This window comes from Clavelina lepadiformis, chromosome 1 (assembly GCF_947623445.1).
Source record: "Clavelina lepadiformis chromosome 1, kaClaLepa1.1, whole genome shotgun sequence".
Taxonomy (NCBI): Eukaryota; Metazoa; Chordata; class Ascidiacea; order Aplousobranchia; family Clavelinidae; genus Clavelina; species Clavelina lepadiformis.
Window position 1 is genome coordinate 19,062,567 of NC_135240.1, and position 20,506 is coordinate 19,083,072.

The following is a 20,506-nucleotide window of genomic DNA, read 5'->3' on the forward strand; positions in this document are numbered from 1 at the left end:
CCACATACAAACTGGCAAGTATGACCAAAATGTTAGTTCAAGGCCACCACTTTTTCACCTGCTACAGAAATGAAACATGAGAAAATCTTTGTGAGCTCTTTCAGCATCCTGTGAAAAATCAACTTGGCCAGTGTAAAATATTAGGACCTTTGAAACTCAGTAAATCACAAACAACCACAAAAATGTTTGGATCTCAAGAACAGTTTCTGAAATATCATTATTATATCAAACCACTTCATTCATTCTGATGAGGATGTCGGTGTTTCTTTGGTTAAAAAATAGTTTTTGTAACTTTTGTTGTAAATGATGAGGAATATCCAAATGCATTATCACAGACTCATCAATTTGTGCATATTTGTGCAACACCTGTAAACACAGTCTTTCAAGTGTATGCATAGGTGTTATTATTTTGATATGTGATTGAGTAGGAACACCAGAGTTCAAAACAGAAGCAACAGGGAAATAAACAAACGCTTTGTCAGTTGAAAAGGCCATAGCATGTCGATATTTACTTTCATAAGCTACCCAGGGGTGGCCTACGTATGTTTTAATGCTAAGCTGCTCCTGAGGCCTTAGGAGTTTTGCTACTTTCTTATGGTGACCTTGAAAGTCAATCCATTCCAGTGATACAGTGTGAATAGATACATTCATAAATTTGACATAAGCCACATTATTTGAAGGACATGATCGCAGTATATTTATTGTAGGTGCCTGTCTTCCTTTTTCCATCAAAATAATGTAATCACAATGCTTTTTCCTTGCGCCAGATTTCAGCTAGATACTTTTTGTAGTAGTAATTTGTACACAATGTAAGGTGCTACTGGTTCCAATAATTTTCATTCAAACATCATTGTAATATAGTATCTTATGTCTTTTATGACCAAAATCTACAAAAGGAAATGAATGCAACAGAACAGTCATGAAAACATTACAGGTGGCCATAGTGTATAAGTGCATCACTGCAAAAGTGCTTTAAAACAAAAAGTGAGTGACTATTAAGTAGGTCATGCAGCCTGTTGTTAAAGATATGCGTTTAGGTCCTTTGGAGAACGGAAAGGCCTACCGGTAAAACTGTTACTATTTCACCGGAAAAAATCATACTGTCAAAGTGATTTTTCACAGTTCCTTATTAACCATTTGCATATACAGGTCGGTTCCATCCTGACTGGCACATGCAGATGTGAATGTTCTGCCAATCTACCAGTTTAACTTTGTCTTTAAATTAATACATTTAAACAGTGTATGTGTATATTTGTATGTATTCAGGTTTGGTGGCCAGACCTTTTTGATTTGGCTTCAAGTTATTTAATATGATGAGTTTTTGCCCTCAAGACCTTGCCACGTGTTCCTGCCTTAATTACAAAGTGTATTATTATTGTTTCCATAACGTTTGACCACTAGCATCAGCGCAACTCTTCGTCCTCCACAATTATGGCAAAAAAAAATTAATGATCAAACTTAACTTAAATGTTATTATAATTACACTACATAGTAACCTACACCTAACCTAATTTTACCTTTTAATCTAAATGTAACTTCAATTAAACAGTAAGTAACTAAAACAAACTTCTTACATAGCCATTCTTCTAACCTCAGAACCTAATTGTACATCTTTAACACGGGCTGCGTGACCTAAGTCCAAGTATGAAAAGCACCTTTTCGTACACCGGACAGCGTAATTTTCTAAGACTGGTATGCACCAGTATATGCGCGAGTGTGCAACAAATATCTATGCTTGGGAATTACTTAGCTTACAAAGTAGATTTTTCGACCCATTTTGTGTACCAGATAGCTACGTGCACGACGCTTTCTTTCCATGTGGGCTTAAGCCTACTTGGGTCTAGTAGAGAAAGGTATCTGGTGGTTGTGCACTTAAATACGTACTAGACCCGCATATACTTACAGTAAAAGAGTCACTTTCACTTCCTTCGAGTAAACATGTAAAAATTTGATTTTTAATATTTAACGTATAGGCTACATTTCGGTTAAAACGTAGATTTAGGATCGGTTTCGTTTACTATGGCATGACATTCAAATGACATGCTCGCTAATCTGAATCCAATGATAGCGCATTCACTAACCCTTGATAGTCAGTTAAGCATCACAGTACCTGAACTAAACTGTCAATGTCTTGAATCATCATTTATCATAGGTTATTAACGAAACGGTTACTGTTTTCAGAGCACAGAAATAAGCTGCTTTCAGTAGACTGTAAATTACCGACTGTCAATATCAGAGTATCAGACTAACGCGTTGACCGCTGTAGTATGAATGACGTAATTCCGAAGTAATCAAAACGGGGTCGCGCATACTAAACACGGCCATAATACAGCACAGCGCTTATTGTTAAACACACAAAATAGAGCACAAATAACATTATATTATCATCAGATCTGCACGATAATTCCGTAGGAATAAGGGCTAGTTATGACAATTAGCACTATGCCATAGTTATATCACTCCAGGCAACACATTAACCTCTTGCAGACTCATTTACACGTGCAGGTGTAGAGGTTGGGGTCGTTTTAGGATGTAGAGGTTGATGCCGACAGATGCAGATACAGATGCAGAGTTTATCGGTCTTAGCTTACGTTACGTTATTGACTTAGTTAACCTACTACATTAGTATCTGACTCTATTGTTGCGTGCGGTTAGAATTCTCTAACCTTTCTGATAGCCGAACGTTCGTATTATTTTATAACAAATACCGTTTGCCAGAAAAGGCTTTTATTGTAGGTGCTGTACACTTTCTCAATATTACAAATAACCGAGAACACAAGTCATGTGACTGTTTACACGATGTCTACTGATTCAATCACCACAACTACAGTAGTACGGTATTACATATGTCTATAACTTCGCGTCTGTGACTGAGGTTCTGAGGCTCTGAGGGAGTCTCACACAAAAGTTCAAGCTTATAAAACGTGCTGCGATGTGGCGGAAATATATGACAAAAAAAGGCATGAACATTTCAAAGCGTGTGAACGTGAAAATCGGTGTGTTTGCAATGCAAATTAAATTTGGTTAGGTTGGAAACAGTTACTTGGAAGCGACCTGGTAACGTACTAAATAAGGAGCTTTCACACGAAGTTATTCGTAGCAAGTTTTCAAATATACCAACGGTAGTTTGCAGTGTTCTGAAAAGGCAAGTTTTAAACTCCATTTACTAGCTGGAAAACTCTTTCATAAGAATGATGTGGCGGGACTGAAAGTTTAAAAACTCCAATTGTTCTGGAAAACACATTTCTACGAAAGACGTAAGGATTTTACAAAAGCGAGCCAAGCCGCCACATTCCTCCCCCGCTACGGAAGGAAAAAGATGACAATTAACATGTAACGTACTGAAGGTGGCAATGGCGAGCAAGCACAAACAAAAAACTGAAGTTATATACAAATGAATGAACTGTAACATATGCTTAAAATAACTGATGGTAATATAGCTACATGTTGGAGGGTATCTCCAAGATTAACCGGGCATGCAAAAATTGTTTGAACTGTTCGTATTCCAGGGTTTTGTCCGTAACCCCGTTGGATATATACTTCATCAAGGGGGCCATGTGGAAAGCAGGTGTGGCTGCTACCATGGTAAGGATTTTGCTCATAAACTCAAAATCAGGAACCAGCTGGAACAGTTCATCCAGCTGCTGGAACCAAAGTAGTAGATCCTCAGCCGAAGTGGTTGGCGGCGCAGGAACCGCAAGGGTCGGCATTGTAACGGTTGTTTTAAACGGCCGAAATAGTCTATGTACTGGTTGTAACACCGTAGCTTGTATATCTGCTAGATCAGCGCTCTGGGGCATGGGGGCAGGAGCGCCTTGCTCCCCAGGTCTGACGATCGGCACATACGGAGCGGGAGATGATTGTTGAACCGGTGAATCGGGTGAGTCGGGAATCATCTCAGTAACTGAAGTGATTTCGTCAATTTGAACGTCAGCGGAGGAATCAGATACCGTCGACATACTGAAGTGGTTTTGGCAGCAATGGTAGTGGCAGCAAAGTCTGTGGAGAAACTAAAGGGGTAGAGGGTAAATTTTTTGCAACTGCACCTCCCCCTATTGAGGTGGGTTGAAACAGCTAAACTCATGCACAGGAATAGTTAGCATGCAATAAGGCGGGAAAAGTGAAAACGATACTAGCACAAGAATAAGCTACTAAGCATGCAACGAAGCAAAACGGTTACAAAATCGAAAGCGGCGACAAGGGAAAACGGCAAAATTGTACATGCAAAGGACATTATCGGTATTGAAGCAAGGTGATACACATAGTGAAACTTAAAGTGTGTGGGTGCTCGCGAAATTATCACGAGAAGATGAAGCGGGCGGTGCGTCATCAGCAGATCCGGACGGAGACGGTTCATCACGAGAACGCCGAGGCAAGGGCAGCGGTTGTGGTAGTTGAGGTCTTGCAACCGGCGCCTGCTGTTGGTGGCGCCAAGCGCGGACACGGGATACAAGGGACCTGGCATACTGCAAATGGTGCGGAGACGATCGGATAAACCCGATGGTATGGAAGAGGGCCCACATCATGGCAAGGAGTTGCAGGATGAATATAAGGGCTGAGAGAAATGGATTCGTAATTTGCGACAGAGCAAGGAGTAACGTTTGTTTCGCGGCGTGTGCGAATGTGTCTGCGACGTAGGATCCGTTGATCATAGTTTCATCAGTAGTAGTAAGGCTTGTCATGACATGTCGCATTTGTTCCTTGAGAAGGTTGGCTTCAGACATAGAGCTGAGCAGCGATTGAAGATCAGTAAACGAGTCAGAGTCAGGTAGCTCGTTGAGAATTTTCTCGTAGTCGGGTGCCTTGTAGTTGACGTGTATAGGCGACAAAGGTAAGTTGAGTTGGTGCACCTGCACATGTTCGTGCGATAAAGTATAGTTGTGATACAGGACAGTGTGTCCCAGAACTCGGAAGACAAAACTTCTTGCTGGTCGATACGATTCCAGCAGGTGCACTCCCGGTAGGACAATGTTGTCTGAAATGAGTTGGCCGTATTGACTGTGGCCGTTTTGATCGCGATATTTGATGAGAGGACGTTGGCTGAATGCGTTTCGGTACGCAAGTGACGGTAAGACGGTACCGTTGATAGAGTGACATGCTGCTCTGGACATAAAATCTCCAAGGCTGGAACCCATGGTTTGATGTCCAAGAGTAGTAGTGAGTATCTCAGTAGGGAAGATCTTCCCAATTGCTTTGTAGAGTGTGCCAATTAGCTTCGTGAGTTGGCAATGTAGGAACTTGTTCTCTTCGTTGAAGGTAGTGAGAACTTCTGAAATAAGGTCGTCCTGTTGTGTGTCGAAGGTTGCAAAAAGTCGCTCGAATTGAGAGTATGGCGTTCGAAAAGGGGCACGCCTTAGCCGGTTAGGACGAAAAAGAGCGAGTCTGTCGAGCTCTGTACATTGTTGGTAGCGAAAGATAAAGTTGTTGTTGTCGCAGTGAATATGTTTGCCATAGCAGGTTTTCGCACGAGAGGAGCATTTCCTCCAGTGATGTACCGAGATCCCGAGATCAGGTAAGGAAACTCTATATAAGGACGTAGAGTTGTAATGGAGGAGCATCTTGTGAGTCCCGAGAGGCTTGGTTGGTGGGCAGTTGATATGCGAAGGTACTCGCCATATAAACATACGATTGCCCGTTAAGCAGTATCCACGCCCGATTGAGCACGATGCAAGAGATCCAAGAGACGACGTCATTGTGTCCGTGACGTAATCGTAGTAAATTGTAGTGTGAAACAAGAAGTCGTTTGTTACTGTTCCAGAAGCTGAAGTCGGCCAGACAAACTTATAATGGACTGCATTGCGTGTTGAGTACGCCGCAGGATTAGACAGGATCAGCGGTCCATGTGATGAAACGTTGGTTTTATTCCACGACGAACATTCTGGGTTGTACGGTGGGTGTGCGTCAAAGGTGTTGGCCGATTTTTGATAACTCCCAAAAAAGAAGTAAGTAGTGCTCCAGGAAGTAATCTGTGAAGTGCAAACTGTTGCAGGAATCTTCTGGAGATGCAGATCTGGAGCAAACACGGTAGCAGAGCAGTTGTGTATGGAGAAGGGTGTCTGCGTTTGACAATGTATGTCGTCATCAAAGGTATATAACCCGAGAGAATGCGAACGCTGACATAACAGAAATTTCTGTGTATCCGGATGAAGATTCGTCTGAGCGGCGGATGTGAACAAAAAGAAACATGTAAGCAGCAGACAAACGAACATGTTGTGTTGTTTAGTCAGAGAACCGTTTCGGTGGAATGATTTTGCGACCAGTCCGAGAAGTCTTTACAACTTCAGGCGGTTTTATAGAAGCAGGAGCAGTGACCGTAGGTGGTGTCGTTTGCTGTTTTGCTGAAGTAGCGGAGACTGACTGAGGAGCAGGGTGTCGAGTCTGCAAAGAAAAATTTTGTTGATGCGAGGAGGATGATGGTGAGGGAGCATCAATATCAATTGTATAGCTAGGTTTGAGACGGTCGAGTGAGACGCGATCCGGTTTGCCATGACGGGATATTACAAAATATTTTTCGTATCTTTCCAATACTGGAAAAGGACCAACATAAGGGCGTTCTAACGCACGTTTGACATGATCGCATCTAACATAAACGCGGTCACAATGTTTCAAATCCGGATGCACGTAGGACTGCATGAATTTTGTATGAGCGGTCGTTGGAGTAAACTGAAGGTCGTTGATGAAGTCTCGGTAGGCACCGAGGTAGCTGGATGTAGGAACTGCAGAGGCAAGCTTGGAATCAGAAAAGAAACCACCTGGGAGCCGTAAGGTGTGTCCAAAAGCTAACTCAGCAGGTGTACATTTCAAATCCTGGAGATAGCGATTACGCAGAGCCAAGACAATAAAACCCAATTTGTGAAACCAACGCTCAGGTTCGTCTGAACACTTGATGGCGCGCTTGATCTCTGCATTTGCGCGTTCTGTAATTCCATTGGAAGTGGGGTGGTAAGCTGTAGTCAGATTGTGTTGAATACCAAGCGAGCGCATAATTTCTGCCCAAGCGGAACTTATGAAACATGGTCCACGATCACTTGTGAGGATGATTGGAACACCGACCAAGGAACACCAGAGATTAACAAAGTAAGCAGCAACGGTTTCCGTGGTGGCATCAGGGATTGGTATCGCTTGAACGAAACGCGTATATCGGTCGATACACGTAAGGATGTATTTGTAACCGTGTGAAGTTGGTAGTGGTCCAATCAAGTCAATTGCAACATCAGAAAATCGTCCGTAGGGAATTTTAAATTTCCCCGGTGCGGTTTTAGTGTGGCGGAAAATTTTTCCTTCCTGGCAGTTTGGGCATTGTTGAACCCAGGTAGCGATTTGTTTACACATCCCTATCCATATAAATCTTTCCTTGATGAGCTTAATTGTGGCTTTTTTTCCAGGATGCGATAAATTATGTAAGTGCAGGAATACTTGACGTTGGAAGGAGGAAGGAACTAGAACACGCTCTGTGTCAGTGGACACGTCACAAAGGATGGTAAGGTCCTTATTGGGCAGCTTGCAGTCCTGGAGTTTGAGTGATGTTGTTGCGGTGCGTAGTCTTTGAATAGCAGGATCATTGGCTTGAGCTTGTGCTATTTTCTCATACTCTAAAGGAGGCGGAACGTCCGAAAGAGTATTAATGTTGGGTGCCGAAGGTTGAGACCTTGACAAGAGGTCCGCCACAACATTGGCAGAGCCTTTGATGTGCTCAATGGTTGTTGTATATTCTGAAACAAACAACAATTGCCGGAACTGTCTTGGAGAGTAATGTTCGGAGAGCTTACTGAGACTTGAAACCAAAGGGAGATGGTCTGTACGCAAAGTGAATTGTCGGCCTGTCAAGAAGTAGCGGAAATGACGTATTGACTTGTAAGCGGCCAACAGCTCTCGGTCAAAGCAACTGTATTTACGTTGAGTAGCGTTCAGCTGTCTTGAAAAGAAGGCCAAAGGAACAAGTTGATTTCCTTGCAATTGCTCTAATGTCGCTCCAATACCGGTCAACGAAGCGTCAACTGTTAGATAAGTTGGAGCATGGAGTTTCGGAAACGCTAAAGTGCTAGCATTTGCAATAGCTTGTTTGCTGCTGGCGAAGGCGCATTCGGCTTCGACATTCCATGTTAAAGGGGCCGCGCGTTTGCTGCGACTGTTCGGAACTAGCTTGTAAAGCGGTTGTAAGGTTGTGGAACAATGCTTCAGAAAGCGAAAATAATAGCAATAAATTCCCAAGTAACGTTTCAGCTGTTTGCAGGTTTGTGGCTGTGGGTAATCAAGAATGGCCTGCACTTTTTCTTGAGTTGGTCGTATACCCTCAGAATTTATGTGATGGCCAAGGTAGTCAAGAGACTCGCGGTTGAATTCACTTTTGTCTAAATTGAGCGTTAAGCCAAATTCCTCAAGTCGTTGAAAAAGCAACTTAAGGTGTTCAAGATGTTCTGATAGGTTACTACTTCCAATGATGATATCATCGAGGTAAGCAAAGATTCCAAGGTGCTGAAGGGGGCGTACTACTTCCCCTATTAGTCTGGAAAAGGTCCTTGGGGCCCCCGACAAACCGAATGGGAGTCGTGTGTATTCGAATTGTCCTAGGGGGCAAACAAACGCCGTTTTATGGACATCTTCTGGAGCCACTTTTATTTGATGAAAGGCGTTTTGGAGGTCGCATTTAGAGAAGACAGTTTTACCATACAAAACCTCGGAAAAACTATGTAAGAACGGAAGAGGGTAACAGCTGTCGATTGTTTGTTTGTTGACTAATTTATAATCAACGACAAGACGATATTTATTGCCAGAAGAGCCTTTAGGAACGAGCAAGGCCGGACTTCCATAAGGAGAATCACTGTAGCGGATAATTTCTCGCTCCAGCAAGCTGTCAATTTCTTTCTTCAAGATCTGCATTGTTTCTGGGCTATATCGACGTGGACGTGCACGTACAGGAGAACCTGTGGTATGGATGTGGTGAACGATGGAATGCTTCACTGGTTTAACAGCTGACATGGGTTTTTGCAAGTCTGGAAATTGATGTAAAAGGTCTGCAACAGGATCTATCTGGCTGAGAATGGATATGCGAACAGGATCACTTTCAACAGGCTCTAACGTATATTGCTGTTGGTTCGGTACATCTATCAGATGCTTGGCTTTAAGATCCAAAACAAAGTTGTATTCAGTGAGGAAATCCAGCCCCAATATGCAAAAGGGTGTGTCCGCAAGCACAAATTCAAAGGGATAAGAAAAACGAGGATGAAGGGAAACATTAAGTTGTGTAGTGCCATACGTAGTAATTGGCGTGCTGTTAGCAGCGAAAAGCGGTGTTTGCGGTTTGCGGTTTGATACGTCAGCTAAACTAGCGGACAAAAGAGAAGTTGCTGCCGCGCTATCTACATAAAAGTGAATACTATTGGCGTGATCATATACAGTTAACAAGGGGCAGCCTCTTTTTATTGATGATGCGATCGACGGGACTGACGGGGTTAATGTTGCGTCGATCGCCACGCGTTTTTTGTTGGGCGGGATTGGTTCTCCCACATGCTACAACTTGGGTGACAGCGGCGCGCATCCCTACCGAAGCGGGCGTGGTAATAACATAAGCCATTAGAAGCATCAGACGCGCAAGGGTAATTGCTACGTTGGTAGTCTGGTTTCTGAAATGTGGGGGATGAATGTAAAAAATTATATTTGCGTTGGTTTGCAAAAGAACCATTTTGTCGGCGATTATCTCGATTAAACCCGTTGTTGCTGTATGATTTGTGAAACTGTCCATTGTTTGTGCGTGGTGATCGTTGTTGCCATGCTGAGTTAAATGAATTGCGTTGGTTTGGCGTATTTTGATTTGTGAAATTCGTATTTCTTTGCCCGGAACTCTTAGATTCGTTGTTAGCGTTAGATCGTGTATAGCGCGGTGGTTTAGACAATTGAATTTGCTGTATTTGCGGTTGCATTGGGTAGTCAATGTCATCCGTATCAGTGATGGCAAGGGAAAGGTTGTGCGAAGAAGTTTTTGGTTGTTTAAGCAGCAAGATTTCGTGGGCTCTGCTTGCAAGGTTCTGGAGATCGTGATGTTCCACGCTGGCTAACGCAATTGCGACGTCTGGTGGTAACGCTTTAAGGAATTTAGCACGAATTAGTTTGACGACTGGCGGAGTAAGATTCTCTTGACCTACTGCGCTCATTAATTCGCGCATTAAATGTTTCGGGGACTGATCGTGCAGCGTCAGGTCCGCCAACAAAAAATCTAAATGGTCCTCACGTTTATCAAAGTTTCTCAAGATTTCATTGATCAATATGTCGTAGCAGTTCTGTGCTGACGCCGAAGGTAACCGAAGGAGCGCGAGGTCTTTCGCAGGAATTGCCTCTACCGCCAACAAGTAACGATTAGTTTGAGAAGTGATTTGATAAAGAGAAAATTTATGTTCAAGGTGAGAAATCCACGCTTCGGGATTAAATTTCCAAAAGGTAGGAAGTTTAACGTGTGAAAACAAATCGTTTCGTAAAGTATTGTTCTGTGGTTGCGCGTTTGTTGGTAATTGGTTACTAGTACCCAGACCAGACGGACCAGCAATGCCATTATCGGGAGTATTTGCAGATCCCTCCCCGTTTTCGTTCGACATAGTTGTATTATTAATTGACTCGTTGGAACGGTCGGTTGATCGTGTGCTCATGTGGTATTCTGTCTTAGCTTTGCCAGGCACCGAAGTAACTTTTCGTTGTGTCGGCACAGGTTGTGACATTTATCAAAACCGATAGAAAATGTTTTAGGCGGCGCACCGCAAAAATTGTTCACAATTGAACCAAAAAATACTTTACAACAAGAAACTTTTATTTCAAACTGCAGCACAATGCAGCACAATAAGAATAGCTTAAGCTAATTTAATAAGGTACAAGCCGATGAGCATGCCTTTACAAGCTATGGTTGCAAGTAGTTGTATAAAAAGTGAAAAATCCACTTACCAGTGAAGAACGGCTGTGCGAATTGCGAGAGTGTGAGAATTAAAACGCGTCGTTTTTGACACAAGATCGTCAGTGATCACTAGAACGTCGGTGGTTTATTAGAACGTCGAAGCGTCGGGTTGTCAGTAGAACGTCGGGTTGTCACCAGAAATGTCGGAACGTCGGGTTGTCACCAGAAATGTAGAGGTTGGGGTCGTTTTAGGATGTAGAGGTTGATGCCGACAGATGCAGATACAGATGCAGAGTTTATCGGTCTTAGCTTACGTTACGTTATTGACTTAGTTAACCTACTACATTAGTATCTGACTCTATTGTTGCGTGCGGTTAGAATTCTCTAACCTTTCTGATAGCCGAACGTTCGTATTATTTTATAACAAATACCGTTTGCCAGAAAAGGCTTTTATTGTAGGTGCTGTACACTTTCTCAATATTACAAATAACCGAGAACACAAGTCATGTGACTGTTTACACGATGTCTACTGATTCAATCACCACAACTACAGTAGTACGGTATTACATATGTCTATAACTTCGCGTCTGTGACTGAGGTTCTGAGGCTCTGAGGGAGTCTCACACAAAAGTTCAAGCTTATAAAACGTGCTGCGATGTGGCGGAAATATATGACAAAAAAAGGCATGAACATTTCAAAGCGTGTGAACGTGAAAATCGGTGTGTTTGCAATGCAAATTAAATTTGGTTAGGTTGGAAACAGTTACTTGGAAGCGACCTGGTAACGTACTAAATAAGGAGCTTTCACACGAAGTTATTCGTAGCAAGTTTTCAAATATACCAACGGTAGTTTGCAGTGTTCTGAAAAGGCAAGTTTTAAACTCCATTTACTAGCTGGAAAACTCTTTCATAAGAATGATGTGGCGGGACTGAAAGTTTAAAAACTCCAATTGTTCTGGAAAACACATTTCTACGAAAGACGTAAGGATTTTACAAAAGCGAGCCAAGCCGCCACATTCCTCCCCCGCTACGGAAGGAAAAAGATGACAATTAACATGTAACGTACTGAAGGTGGCAATGGCGAGCAAGCACAAACAAAAAACTGAAGTTATATACAAATGAATGAACTGTAACATATGCTTAAAATAACTGATGGTAATATAGCTACATGTTGGAGGGTATCTCCAAGATTAACCGGGCATGCAAAAATTGTTTGAACTGTTCGTATTCCAGGGTTTTGTCCGTAACCCCGTTGGATATATACTTCATCAAGGGGGCCATGTGGAAAGCAGGTGTGGCTGCTACCATGGTAAGGATTTTGCTCATAAACTCAAAATCAGGAACCAGCTGGAACAGTTCATCCAGCTGCTGGAACCAAAGTAGTAGATCCTCAGCCGAAGTGGTTGGCGGCGCAGGAACCGCAAGGGTCGGCATTGTAACGGTTGTTTTAAACGGCCGAAATAGTCTATGTACTGGTTGTAACACCGTAGCTTGTATATCTGCTAGATCAGCGCTCTGGGGCATGGGGGCAGGAGCGCCTTGCTCCCCAGGTCTGACGATCGGCACATACGGAGCGGGAGATGATTGTTGAACCGGTGAATCGGGTGAGTCGGGAATCATCTCAGTAACTGAAGTGATTTCGTCAATTTGAACGTCAGCGGAGGAATCAGATACCGTCGACATACTGAAGTGGTTTTGGCAGCAATGGTAGTGGCAGCAAAGTCTGTGGAGAAACTAAAGGGGTAGAGGGTAAATTTTTTGCAACTGCACCTCCCCCTATTGAGGTGGGTTGAAACAGCTAAACTCATGCACAGGAATAGTTAGCATGCAATAAGGCGGGAAAAGTGAAAACGATACTAGCACAAGAATAAGCTACTAAGCATGCAACGAAGCAAAACGGTTACAAAATCGAAAGCGGCGACAAGGGAAAACGGCAAAATTGTACATGCAAAGGACATTATCGGTATTGAAGCAAGGTGATACACATAGTGAAACTTAAAGTGTGTGGGTGCTCGCGAAATTATCACGAGAAGATGAAGCGGGCGGTGCGTCATCAGCAGATCCGGACGGAGACGGTTCATCACGAGAACGCCGAGGCAAGGGCAGCGGTTGTGGTAGTTGAGGTCTTGCAACCGGCGCCTGCTGTTGGTGGCGCCAAGCGCGGACACGGGATACAAGGGACCTGGCATACTGCAAATGGTGCGGAGACGATCGGATAAACCCGATGGTATGGAAGAGGGCCCACATCATGGCAAGGAGTTGCAGGATGAATATAAGGGCTGAGAGAAATGGATTCGTAATTTGCGACAGAGCAAGGAGTAACGTTTGTTTCGCGGCGTGTGCGAATGTGTCTGCGACGTAGGATCCGTTGATCATAGTTTCATCAGTAGTAGTAAGGCTTGTCATGACATGTCGCATTTGTTCCTTGAGAAGGTTGGCTTCAGACATAGAGCTGAGCAGCGATTGAAGATCAGTAAACGAGTCAGAGTCAGGTAGCTCGTTGAGAATTTTCTCGTAGTCGGGTGCCTTGTAGTTGACGTGTATAGGCGACAAAGGTAAGTTGAGTTGGTGCACCTGCACATGTTCGTGCGATAAAGTATAGTTGTGATACAGGACAGTGTGTCCCAGAACTCGGAAGACAAAACTTCTTGCTGGTCGATACGATTCCAGCAGGTGCACTCCCGGTAGGACAATGTTGTCTGAAATGAGTTGGCCGTATTGACTGTGGCCGTTTTGATCGCGATATTTGATGAGAGGACGTTGGCTGAATGCGTTTCGGTACGCAAGTGACGGTAAGACGGTACCGTTGATAGAGTGACATGCTGCTCTGGACATAAAATCTCCAAGGCTGGAACCCATGGTTTGATGTCCAAGAGTAGTAGTGAGTATCTCAGTAGGGAAGATCTTCCCAATTGCTTTGTAGAGTGTGCCAATTAGCTTCGTGAGTTGGCAATGTAGGAACTTGTTCTCTTCGTTGAAGGTAGTGAGAACTTCTGAAATAAGGTCGTCCTGTTGTGTGTCGAAGGTTGCAAAAAGTCGCTCGAATTGAGAGTATGGCGTTCGAAAAGGGGCACGCCTTAGCCGGTTAGGACGAAAAAGAGCGAGTCTGTCGAGCTCTGTACATTGTTGGTAGCGAAAGATAAAGTTGTTGTTGTCGCAGTGAATATGTTTGCCATAGCAGGTTTTCGCACGAGAGGAGCATTTCCTCCAGTGATGTACCGAGATCCCGAGATCAGGTAAGGAAACTCTATATAAGGACGTAGAGTTGTAATGGAGGAGCATCTTGTGAGTCCCGAGAGGCTTGGTTGGTGGGCAGTTGATATGCGAAGGTACTCGCCATATAAACATACGATTGCCCGTTAAGCAGTATCCACGCCCGATTGAGCACGATGCAAGAGATCCAAGAGACGACGTCATTGTGTCCGTGACGTAATCGTAGTAAATTGTAGTGTGAAACAAGAAGTCGTTTGTTACTGTTCCAGAAGCTGAAGTCGGCCAGACAAACTTATAATGGACTGCATTGCGTGTTGAGTACGCCGCAGGATTAGACAGGATCAGCGGTCCATGTGATGAAACGTTGGTTTTATTCCACGACGAACATTCTGGGTTGTACGGTGGGTGTGCGTCAAAGGTGTTGGCCGATTTTTGATAACTCCCAAAAAAGAAGTAAGTAGTGCTCCAGGAAGTAATCTGTGAAGTGCAAACTGTTGCAGGAATCTTCTGGAGATGCAGATCTGGAGCAAACACGGTAGCAGAGCAGTTGTGTATGGAGAAGGGTGTCTGCGTTTGACAATGTATGTCGTCATCAAAGGTATATAACCCGAGAGAATGCGAACGCTGACATAACAGAAATTTCTGTGTATCCGGATGAAGATTCGTCTGAGCGGCGGATGTGAACAAAAAGAAACATGTAAGCAGCAGACAAACGAACATGTTGTGTTGTTTAGTCAGAGAACCGTTTCGGTGGAATGATTTTGCGACCAGTCCGAGAAGTCTTTACAACTTCAGGCGGTTTTATAGAAGCAGGAGCAGTGACCGTAGGTGGTGTCGTTTGCTGTTTTGCTGAAGTAGCGGAGACTGACTGAGGAGCAGGGTGTCGAGTCTGCAAAGAAAAATTTTGTTGATGCGAGGAGGATGATGGTGAGGGAGCATCAATATCAATTGTATAGCTAGGTTTGAGACGGTCGAGTGAGACGCGATCCGGTTTGCCATGACGGGATATTACAAAATATTTTTCGTATCTTTCCAATACTGGAAAAGGACCAACATAAGGGCGTTCTAACGCACGTTTGACATGATCGCATCTAACATAAACGCGGTCACAATGTTTCAAATCCGGATGCACGTAGGACTGCATGAATTTTGTATGAGCGGTCGTTGGAGTAAACTGAAGGTCGTTGATGAAGTCTCGGTAGGCACCGAGGTAGCTGGATGTAGGAACTGCAGAGGCAAGCTTGGAATCAGAAAAGAAACCACCTGGGAGCCGTAAGGTGTGTCCAAAAGCTAACTCAGCAGGTGTACATTTCAAATCCTGGAGATAGCGATTACGCAGAGCCAAGACAATAAAACCCAATTTGTGAAACCAACGCTCAGGTTCGTCTGAACACTTGATGGCGCGCTTGATCTCTGCATTTGCGCGTTCTGTAATTCCATTGGAAGTGGGGTGGTAAGCTGTAGTCAGATTGTGTTGAATACCAAGCGAGCGCATAATTTCTGCCCAAGCGGAACTTATGAAACATGGTCCACGATCACTTGTGAGGATGATTGGAACACCGACCAAGGAACACCAGAGATTAACAAAGTAAGCAGCAACGGTTTCCGTGGTGGCATCAGGGATTGGTATCGCTTGAACGAAACGCGTATATCGGTCGATACACGTAAGGATGTATTTGTAACCGTGTGAAGTTGGTAGTGGTCCAATCAAGTCAATTGCAACATCAGAAAATCGTCCGTAGGGAATTTTAAATTTCCCCGGTGCGGTTTTAGTGTGGCGGAAAATTTTTCCTTCCTGGCAGTTTGGGCATTGTTGAACCCAGGTAGCGATTTGTTTACACATCCCTATCCATATAAATCTTTCCTTGATGAGCTTAATTGTGGCTTTTTTTCCAGGATGCGATAAATTATGTAAGTGCAGGAATACTTGACGTTGGAAGGAGGAAGGAACTAGAACACGCTCTGTGTCAGTGGACACGTCACAAAGGATGGTAAGGTCCTTATTGGGCAGCTTGCAGTCCTGGAGTTTGAGTGATGTTGTTGCGGTGCGTAGTCTTTGAATAGCAGGATCATTGGCTTGAGCTTGTGCTATTTTCTCATACTCTAAAGGAGGCGGAACGTCCGAAAGAGTATTAATGTTGGGTGCCGAAGGTTGAGACCTTGACAAGAGGTCCGCCACAACATTGGCAGAGCCTTTGATGTGCTCAATGGTTGTTGTATATTCTGAAACAAACAACAATTGCCGGAACTGTCTTGGAGAGTAATGTTCGGAGAGCTTACTGAGACTTGAAACCAAAGGGAGATGGTCTGTACGCAAAGTGAATTGTCGGCCTGTCAAGAAGTAGCGGAAATGACGTATTGACTTGTAAGCGGCCAACAGCTCTCGGTCAAAGCAACTGTATTTACGTTGAGTAGCGTTCAGCTGTCTTGAAAAGAAGGCCAAAGGAACAAGTTGATTTCCTTGCAATTGCTCTAATGTCGCTCCAATACCGGTCAACGAAGCGTCAACTGTTAGATAAGTTGGAGCATGGAGTTTCGGAAACGCTAAAGTGCTAGCATTTGCAATAGCTTGTTTGCTGCTGGCGAAGGCGCATTCGGCTTCGACATTCCATGTTAAAGGGGCCGCGCGTTTGCTGCGACTGTTCGGAACTAGCTTGTAAAGCGGTTGTAAGGTTGTGGAACAATGCTTCAGAAAGCGAAAATAATAGCAATAAATTCCCAAGTAACGTTTCAGCTGTTTGCAGGTTTGTGGCTGTGGGTAATCAAGAATGGCCTGCACTTTTTCTTGAGTTGGTCGTATACCCTCAGAATTTATGTGATGGCCAAGGTAGTCAAGAGACTCGCGGTTGAATTCACTTTTGTCTAAATTGAGCGTTAAGCCAAATTCCTCAAGTCGTTGAAAAAGCAACTTAAGGTGTTCAAGATGTTCTGATAGGTTACTACTTCCAATGATGATATCATCGAGGTAAGCAAAGATTCCAAGGTGCTGAAGGGGGCGTACTACTTCCCCTATTAGTCTGGAAAAGGTCCTTGGGGCCCCCGACAAACCGAATGGGAGTCGTGTGTATTCGAATTGTCCTAGGGGGCAAACAAACGCCGTTTTATGGACATCTTCTGGAGCCACTTTTATTTGATGAAAGGCGTTTTGGAGGTCGCATTTAGAGAAGACAGTTTTACCATACAAAACCTCGGAAAAACTATGTAAGAACGGAAGAGGGTAACAGCTGTCGATTGTTTGTTTGTTGACTAATTTATAATCAACGACAAGACGATATTTATTGCCAGAAGAGCCTTTAGGAACGAGCAAGGCCGGACTTCCATAAGGAGAATCACTGTAGCGGATAATTTCTCGCTCCAGCAAGCTGTCAATTTCTTTCTTCAAGATCTGCATTGTTTCTGGGCTATATCGACGTGGACGTGCACGTACAGGAGAACCTGTGGTATGGATGTGGTGAACGATGGAATGCTTCACTGGTTTAACAGCTGACATGGGTTTTTGCAAGTCTGGAAATTGATGTAAAAGGTCTGCAACAGGATCTATCTGGCTGAGAATGGATATGCGAACAGGATCACTTTCAACAGGCTCTAACGTATATTGCTGTTGGTTCGGTACATCTATCAGATGCTTGGCTTTAAGATCCAAAACAAAGTTGTATTCAGTGAGGAAATCCAGCCCCAATATGCAAAAGGGTGTGTCCGCAAGCACAAATTCAAAGGGATAAGAAAAACGAGGATGAAGGGAAACATTAAGTTGTGTAGTGCCATACGTAGTAATTGGCGTGCTGTTAGCAGCGAAAAGCGGTGTTTGCGGTTTGCGGTTTGATACGTCAGCTAAACTAGCGGACAAAAGAGAAGTTGCTGCCGCGCTATCTACATAAAAGTGAATACTATTGGCGTGATCATATACAGTTAACAAGGGGCAGCCTCTTTTTATTGATGATGCGATCGACGGGACTGACGGGGTTAATGTTGCGTCGATCGCCACGCGTTTTTTGTTGGGCGGGATTGGTTCTCCCACATGCTACAACTTGGGTGACAGCGGCGCGCATCCCTACCGAAGCGGGCGTGGTAATAACATAAGCCATTAGAAGCATCAGACGCGCAAGGGTAATTGCTACGTTGGTAGTCTGGTTTCTGAAATGTGGGGGATGAATGTAAAAAATTATATTTGCGTTGGTTTGCAAAAGAACCATTTTGTCGGCGATTATCTCGATTAAACCCGTTGTTGCTGTATGATTTGTGAAACTGTCCATTGTTTGTGCGTGGTGATCGTTGTTGCCATGCTGAGTTAAATGAATTGCGTTGGTTTGGCGTATTTTGATTTGTGAAATTCGTATTTCTTTGCCCGGAACTCTTAGATTCGTTGTTAGCGTTAGATCGTGTATAGCGCGGTGGTTTAGACAATTGAATTTGCTGTATTTGCGGTTGCATTGGGTAGTCAATGTCATCCGTATCAGTGATGGCAAGGGAAAGGTTGTGCGAAGAAGTTTTTGGTTGTTTAAGCAGCAAGATTTCGTGGGCTCTGCTTGCAAGGTTCTGGAGATCGTGATGTTCCACGCTGGCTAACGCAATTGCGACGTCTGGTGGTAACGCTTTAAGGAATTTAGCACGAATTAGTTTGACGACTGGCGGAGTAAGATTCTCTTGACCTACTGCGCTCATTAATTCGCGCATTAAATGTTTCGGGGACTGATCGTGCAGCGTCAGGTCCGCCAACAAAAAATCTAAATGGTCCTCACGTTTATCAAAGTTTCTCAAGATTTCATTGATCAATATGTCGTAGCAGTTCTGTGCTGACGCCGAAGGTAACCGAAGGAGCGCGAGGTCTTTCGCAGGAATTGCCTCTACCGCCAACAAGTAACGATTAGTTTGAGAAGTGATTTGATAAAGAGAAAATTTATGTTCAAGGTGAGAAATCCACGCTTCGGGATTAAATTTCCAAAAGGTAGGAAGTTTAACGTGTGAAAACAAATCGTTTCGTAAAGTATTGTTCTGTGGTTGCGCGTTTGTTGGTAATTGGTTACTAGTACCCAGACCAGACGGACCAGCAATGCCATTATCGGGAGTATTTGCAGATCCCTCCCCGTTTTCGTTCGACATAGTTGTATTATTAATTGACTCGTTGGAACGGTCGGTTGATCGTGTGCTCATGTGGTATTCTGTCTTAGCTTTGCCAGGCACCGAAGTAACTTTTCGTTGTGTCGGCACAGGTTGTGACATTTATCAAAACCGATAGAAAATGTTTTAGGCGGCGCACCGCAAAAATTGTTCACAATTGAACCAAAAAATACTTTACAACAAGAAACTTTTATTTCAAACTGCAGCACAATGCAGCACAATAAGAATAGCTTAAGCTAATTTAATAAGGTACAAGCCGATGAGCATGCCTTTACAAGCTATGGTTGCAAGTAGTTGTATAAAAAGTGAAAAATCCACTTACCAGTGAAGAACGGCTGTGCGAATTGCGAGAGTGTGAGAATTAAAACGCGTCGTTTTTGACACAAGATCGTCAGTGATCACTAGAACGTCGGTGGTTTATTAGAACGTCGAAGCGTCGGGTTGTCAGTAGAACGTCGGGTTGTCACCAGAAATGTCGGAACGTCGGGTTGTCACCAGAAATGTAGAGGTTGGGGTCGTTTTAGGATGTAGAGGTTGATGCCGACAGATGCAGATACAGATGCAGAGTTTATCGGTCTTAGCTTACGTTACGTTATTGACTTAGTTAACCTACTACATTAGTATCTGACTCTATTGTTGCGTGCGGTTAGAATTCTCTAACCTTTCTGATAGCCGAACGTTCGTATTATTTTATAACAAATACCGTTTGCCAGAAAAGGCTTTTATTGTAGGTGCTGTACACTTTCTCAATATTACAAATAACCGAGAACACAAGTCATGTGACTGTTTACACGATGTCTACTGATTCAATCACCACAACTACAGTAGTACGGTATTACATATGTCTATAACTTCGCGTCTGTGACTGAGGTTCTGAGGCTCTGAGGGAGTCTCACACAAAAGTTCAAGCTTATAAAACGTGCTGCGATGTGGCGGAAATATATGACAAAAAAAGGCATGAACATTTCAAAGCGTGTGAACGTGAAAATCGGTGTGTTTGCAATGCAAATTAAATTTGGTTAGGTTGGAAACAGTTACTTGGAAGCGACCTGGTAACGTACTAAATAAGGAGCTTTCACACGAAGTTATTCGTAGCAAGTTTTCAAATATACCAACGGTAGTTTGCAGTGTTCTGAAAAGGCAAGTTTTAAACTCCATTTACTAGCTGGAAAACTCTTTCATAAGAATGATGTGGCGGGACTGAAAGTTTAAAAACTCCAATTGTTCTGGAAAACACATTTCTACGAAAGACGTAAGGATTTTACAAAAGCGAGCCAAGCCGCCACACAGGTACATG

The 20,506-nt window shown here is 43.6% G+C and overlaps 1 protein-coding gene across 2 annotated transcripts; it reads right to left on the reverse strand.

The window, feature by feature from the left end:
* Positions 1-351: 351 nt before the first annotated feature.
* Positions 352-20,489, reverse strand: LOC143450769 (uncharacterized). Of its 2 annotated transcripts, XR_013114783.1 has the most exons (3): positions 19,532-20,489; positions 10,930-12,612; positions 352-4,010 (listed from the first exon to the last, which is right to left on the reverse strand). XR_013114783.1 is itself a non-coding variant. In XM_076951491.1 (2 exons), the coding sequence occupies exon 2, from the start codon at positions 3,957-3,959 to the stop codon at positions 3,441-3,443; it is 519 nt and encodes a 172-aa protein (XP_076807606.1). In that variant the 5' UTR covers positions 3,960-4,010; positions 10,930-12,547; the 3' UTR covers positions 352-3,440. The 2 variants fall into 2 exon arrangements, 1 of the variants encoding a protein (XP_076807606.1); XM_076951491.1 differs by lacking the exon at positions 19,532-20,489 and having other exon boundaries at positions 10,930-12,547.
* Positions 20,490-20,506: the final 17 nt, after the last annotated feature.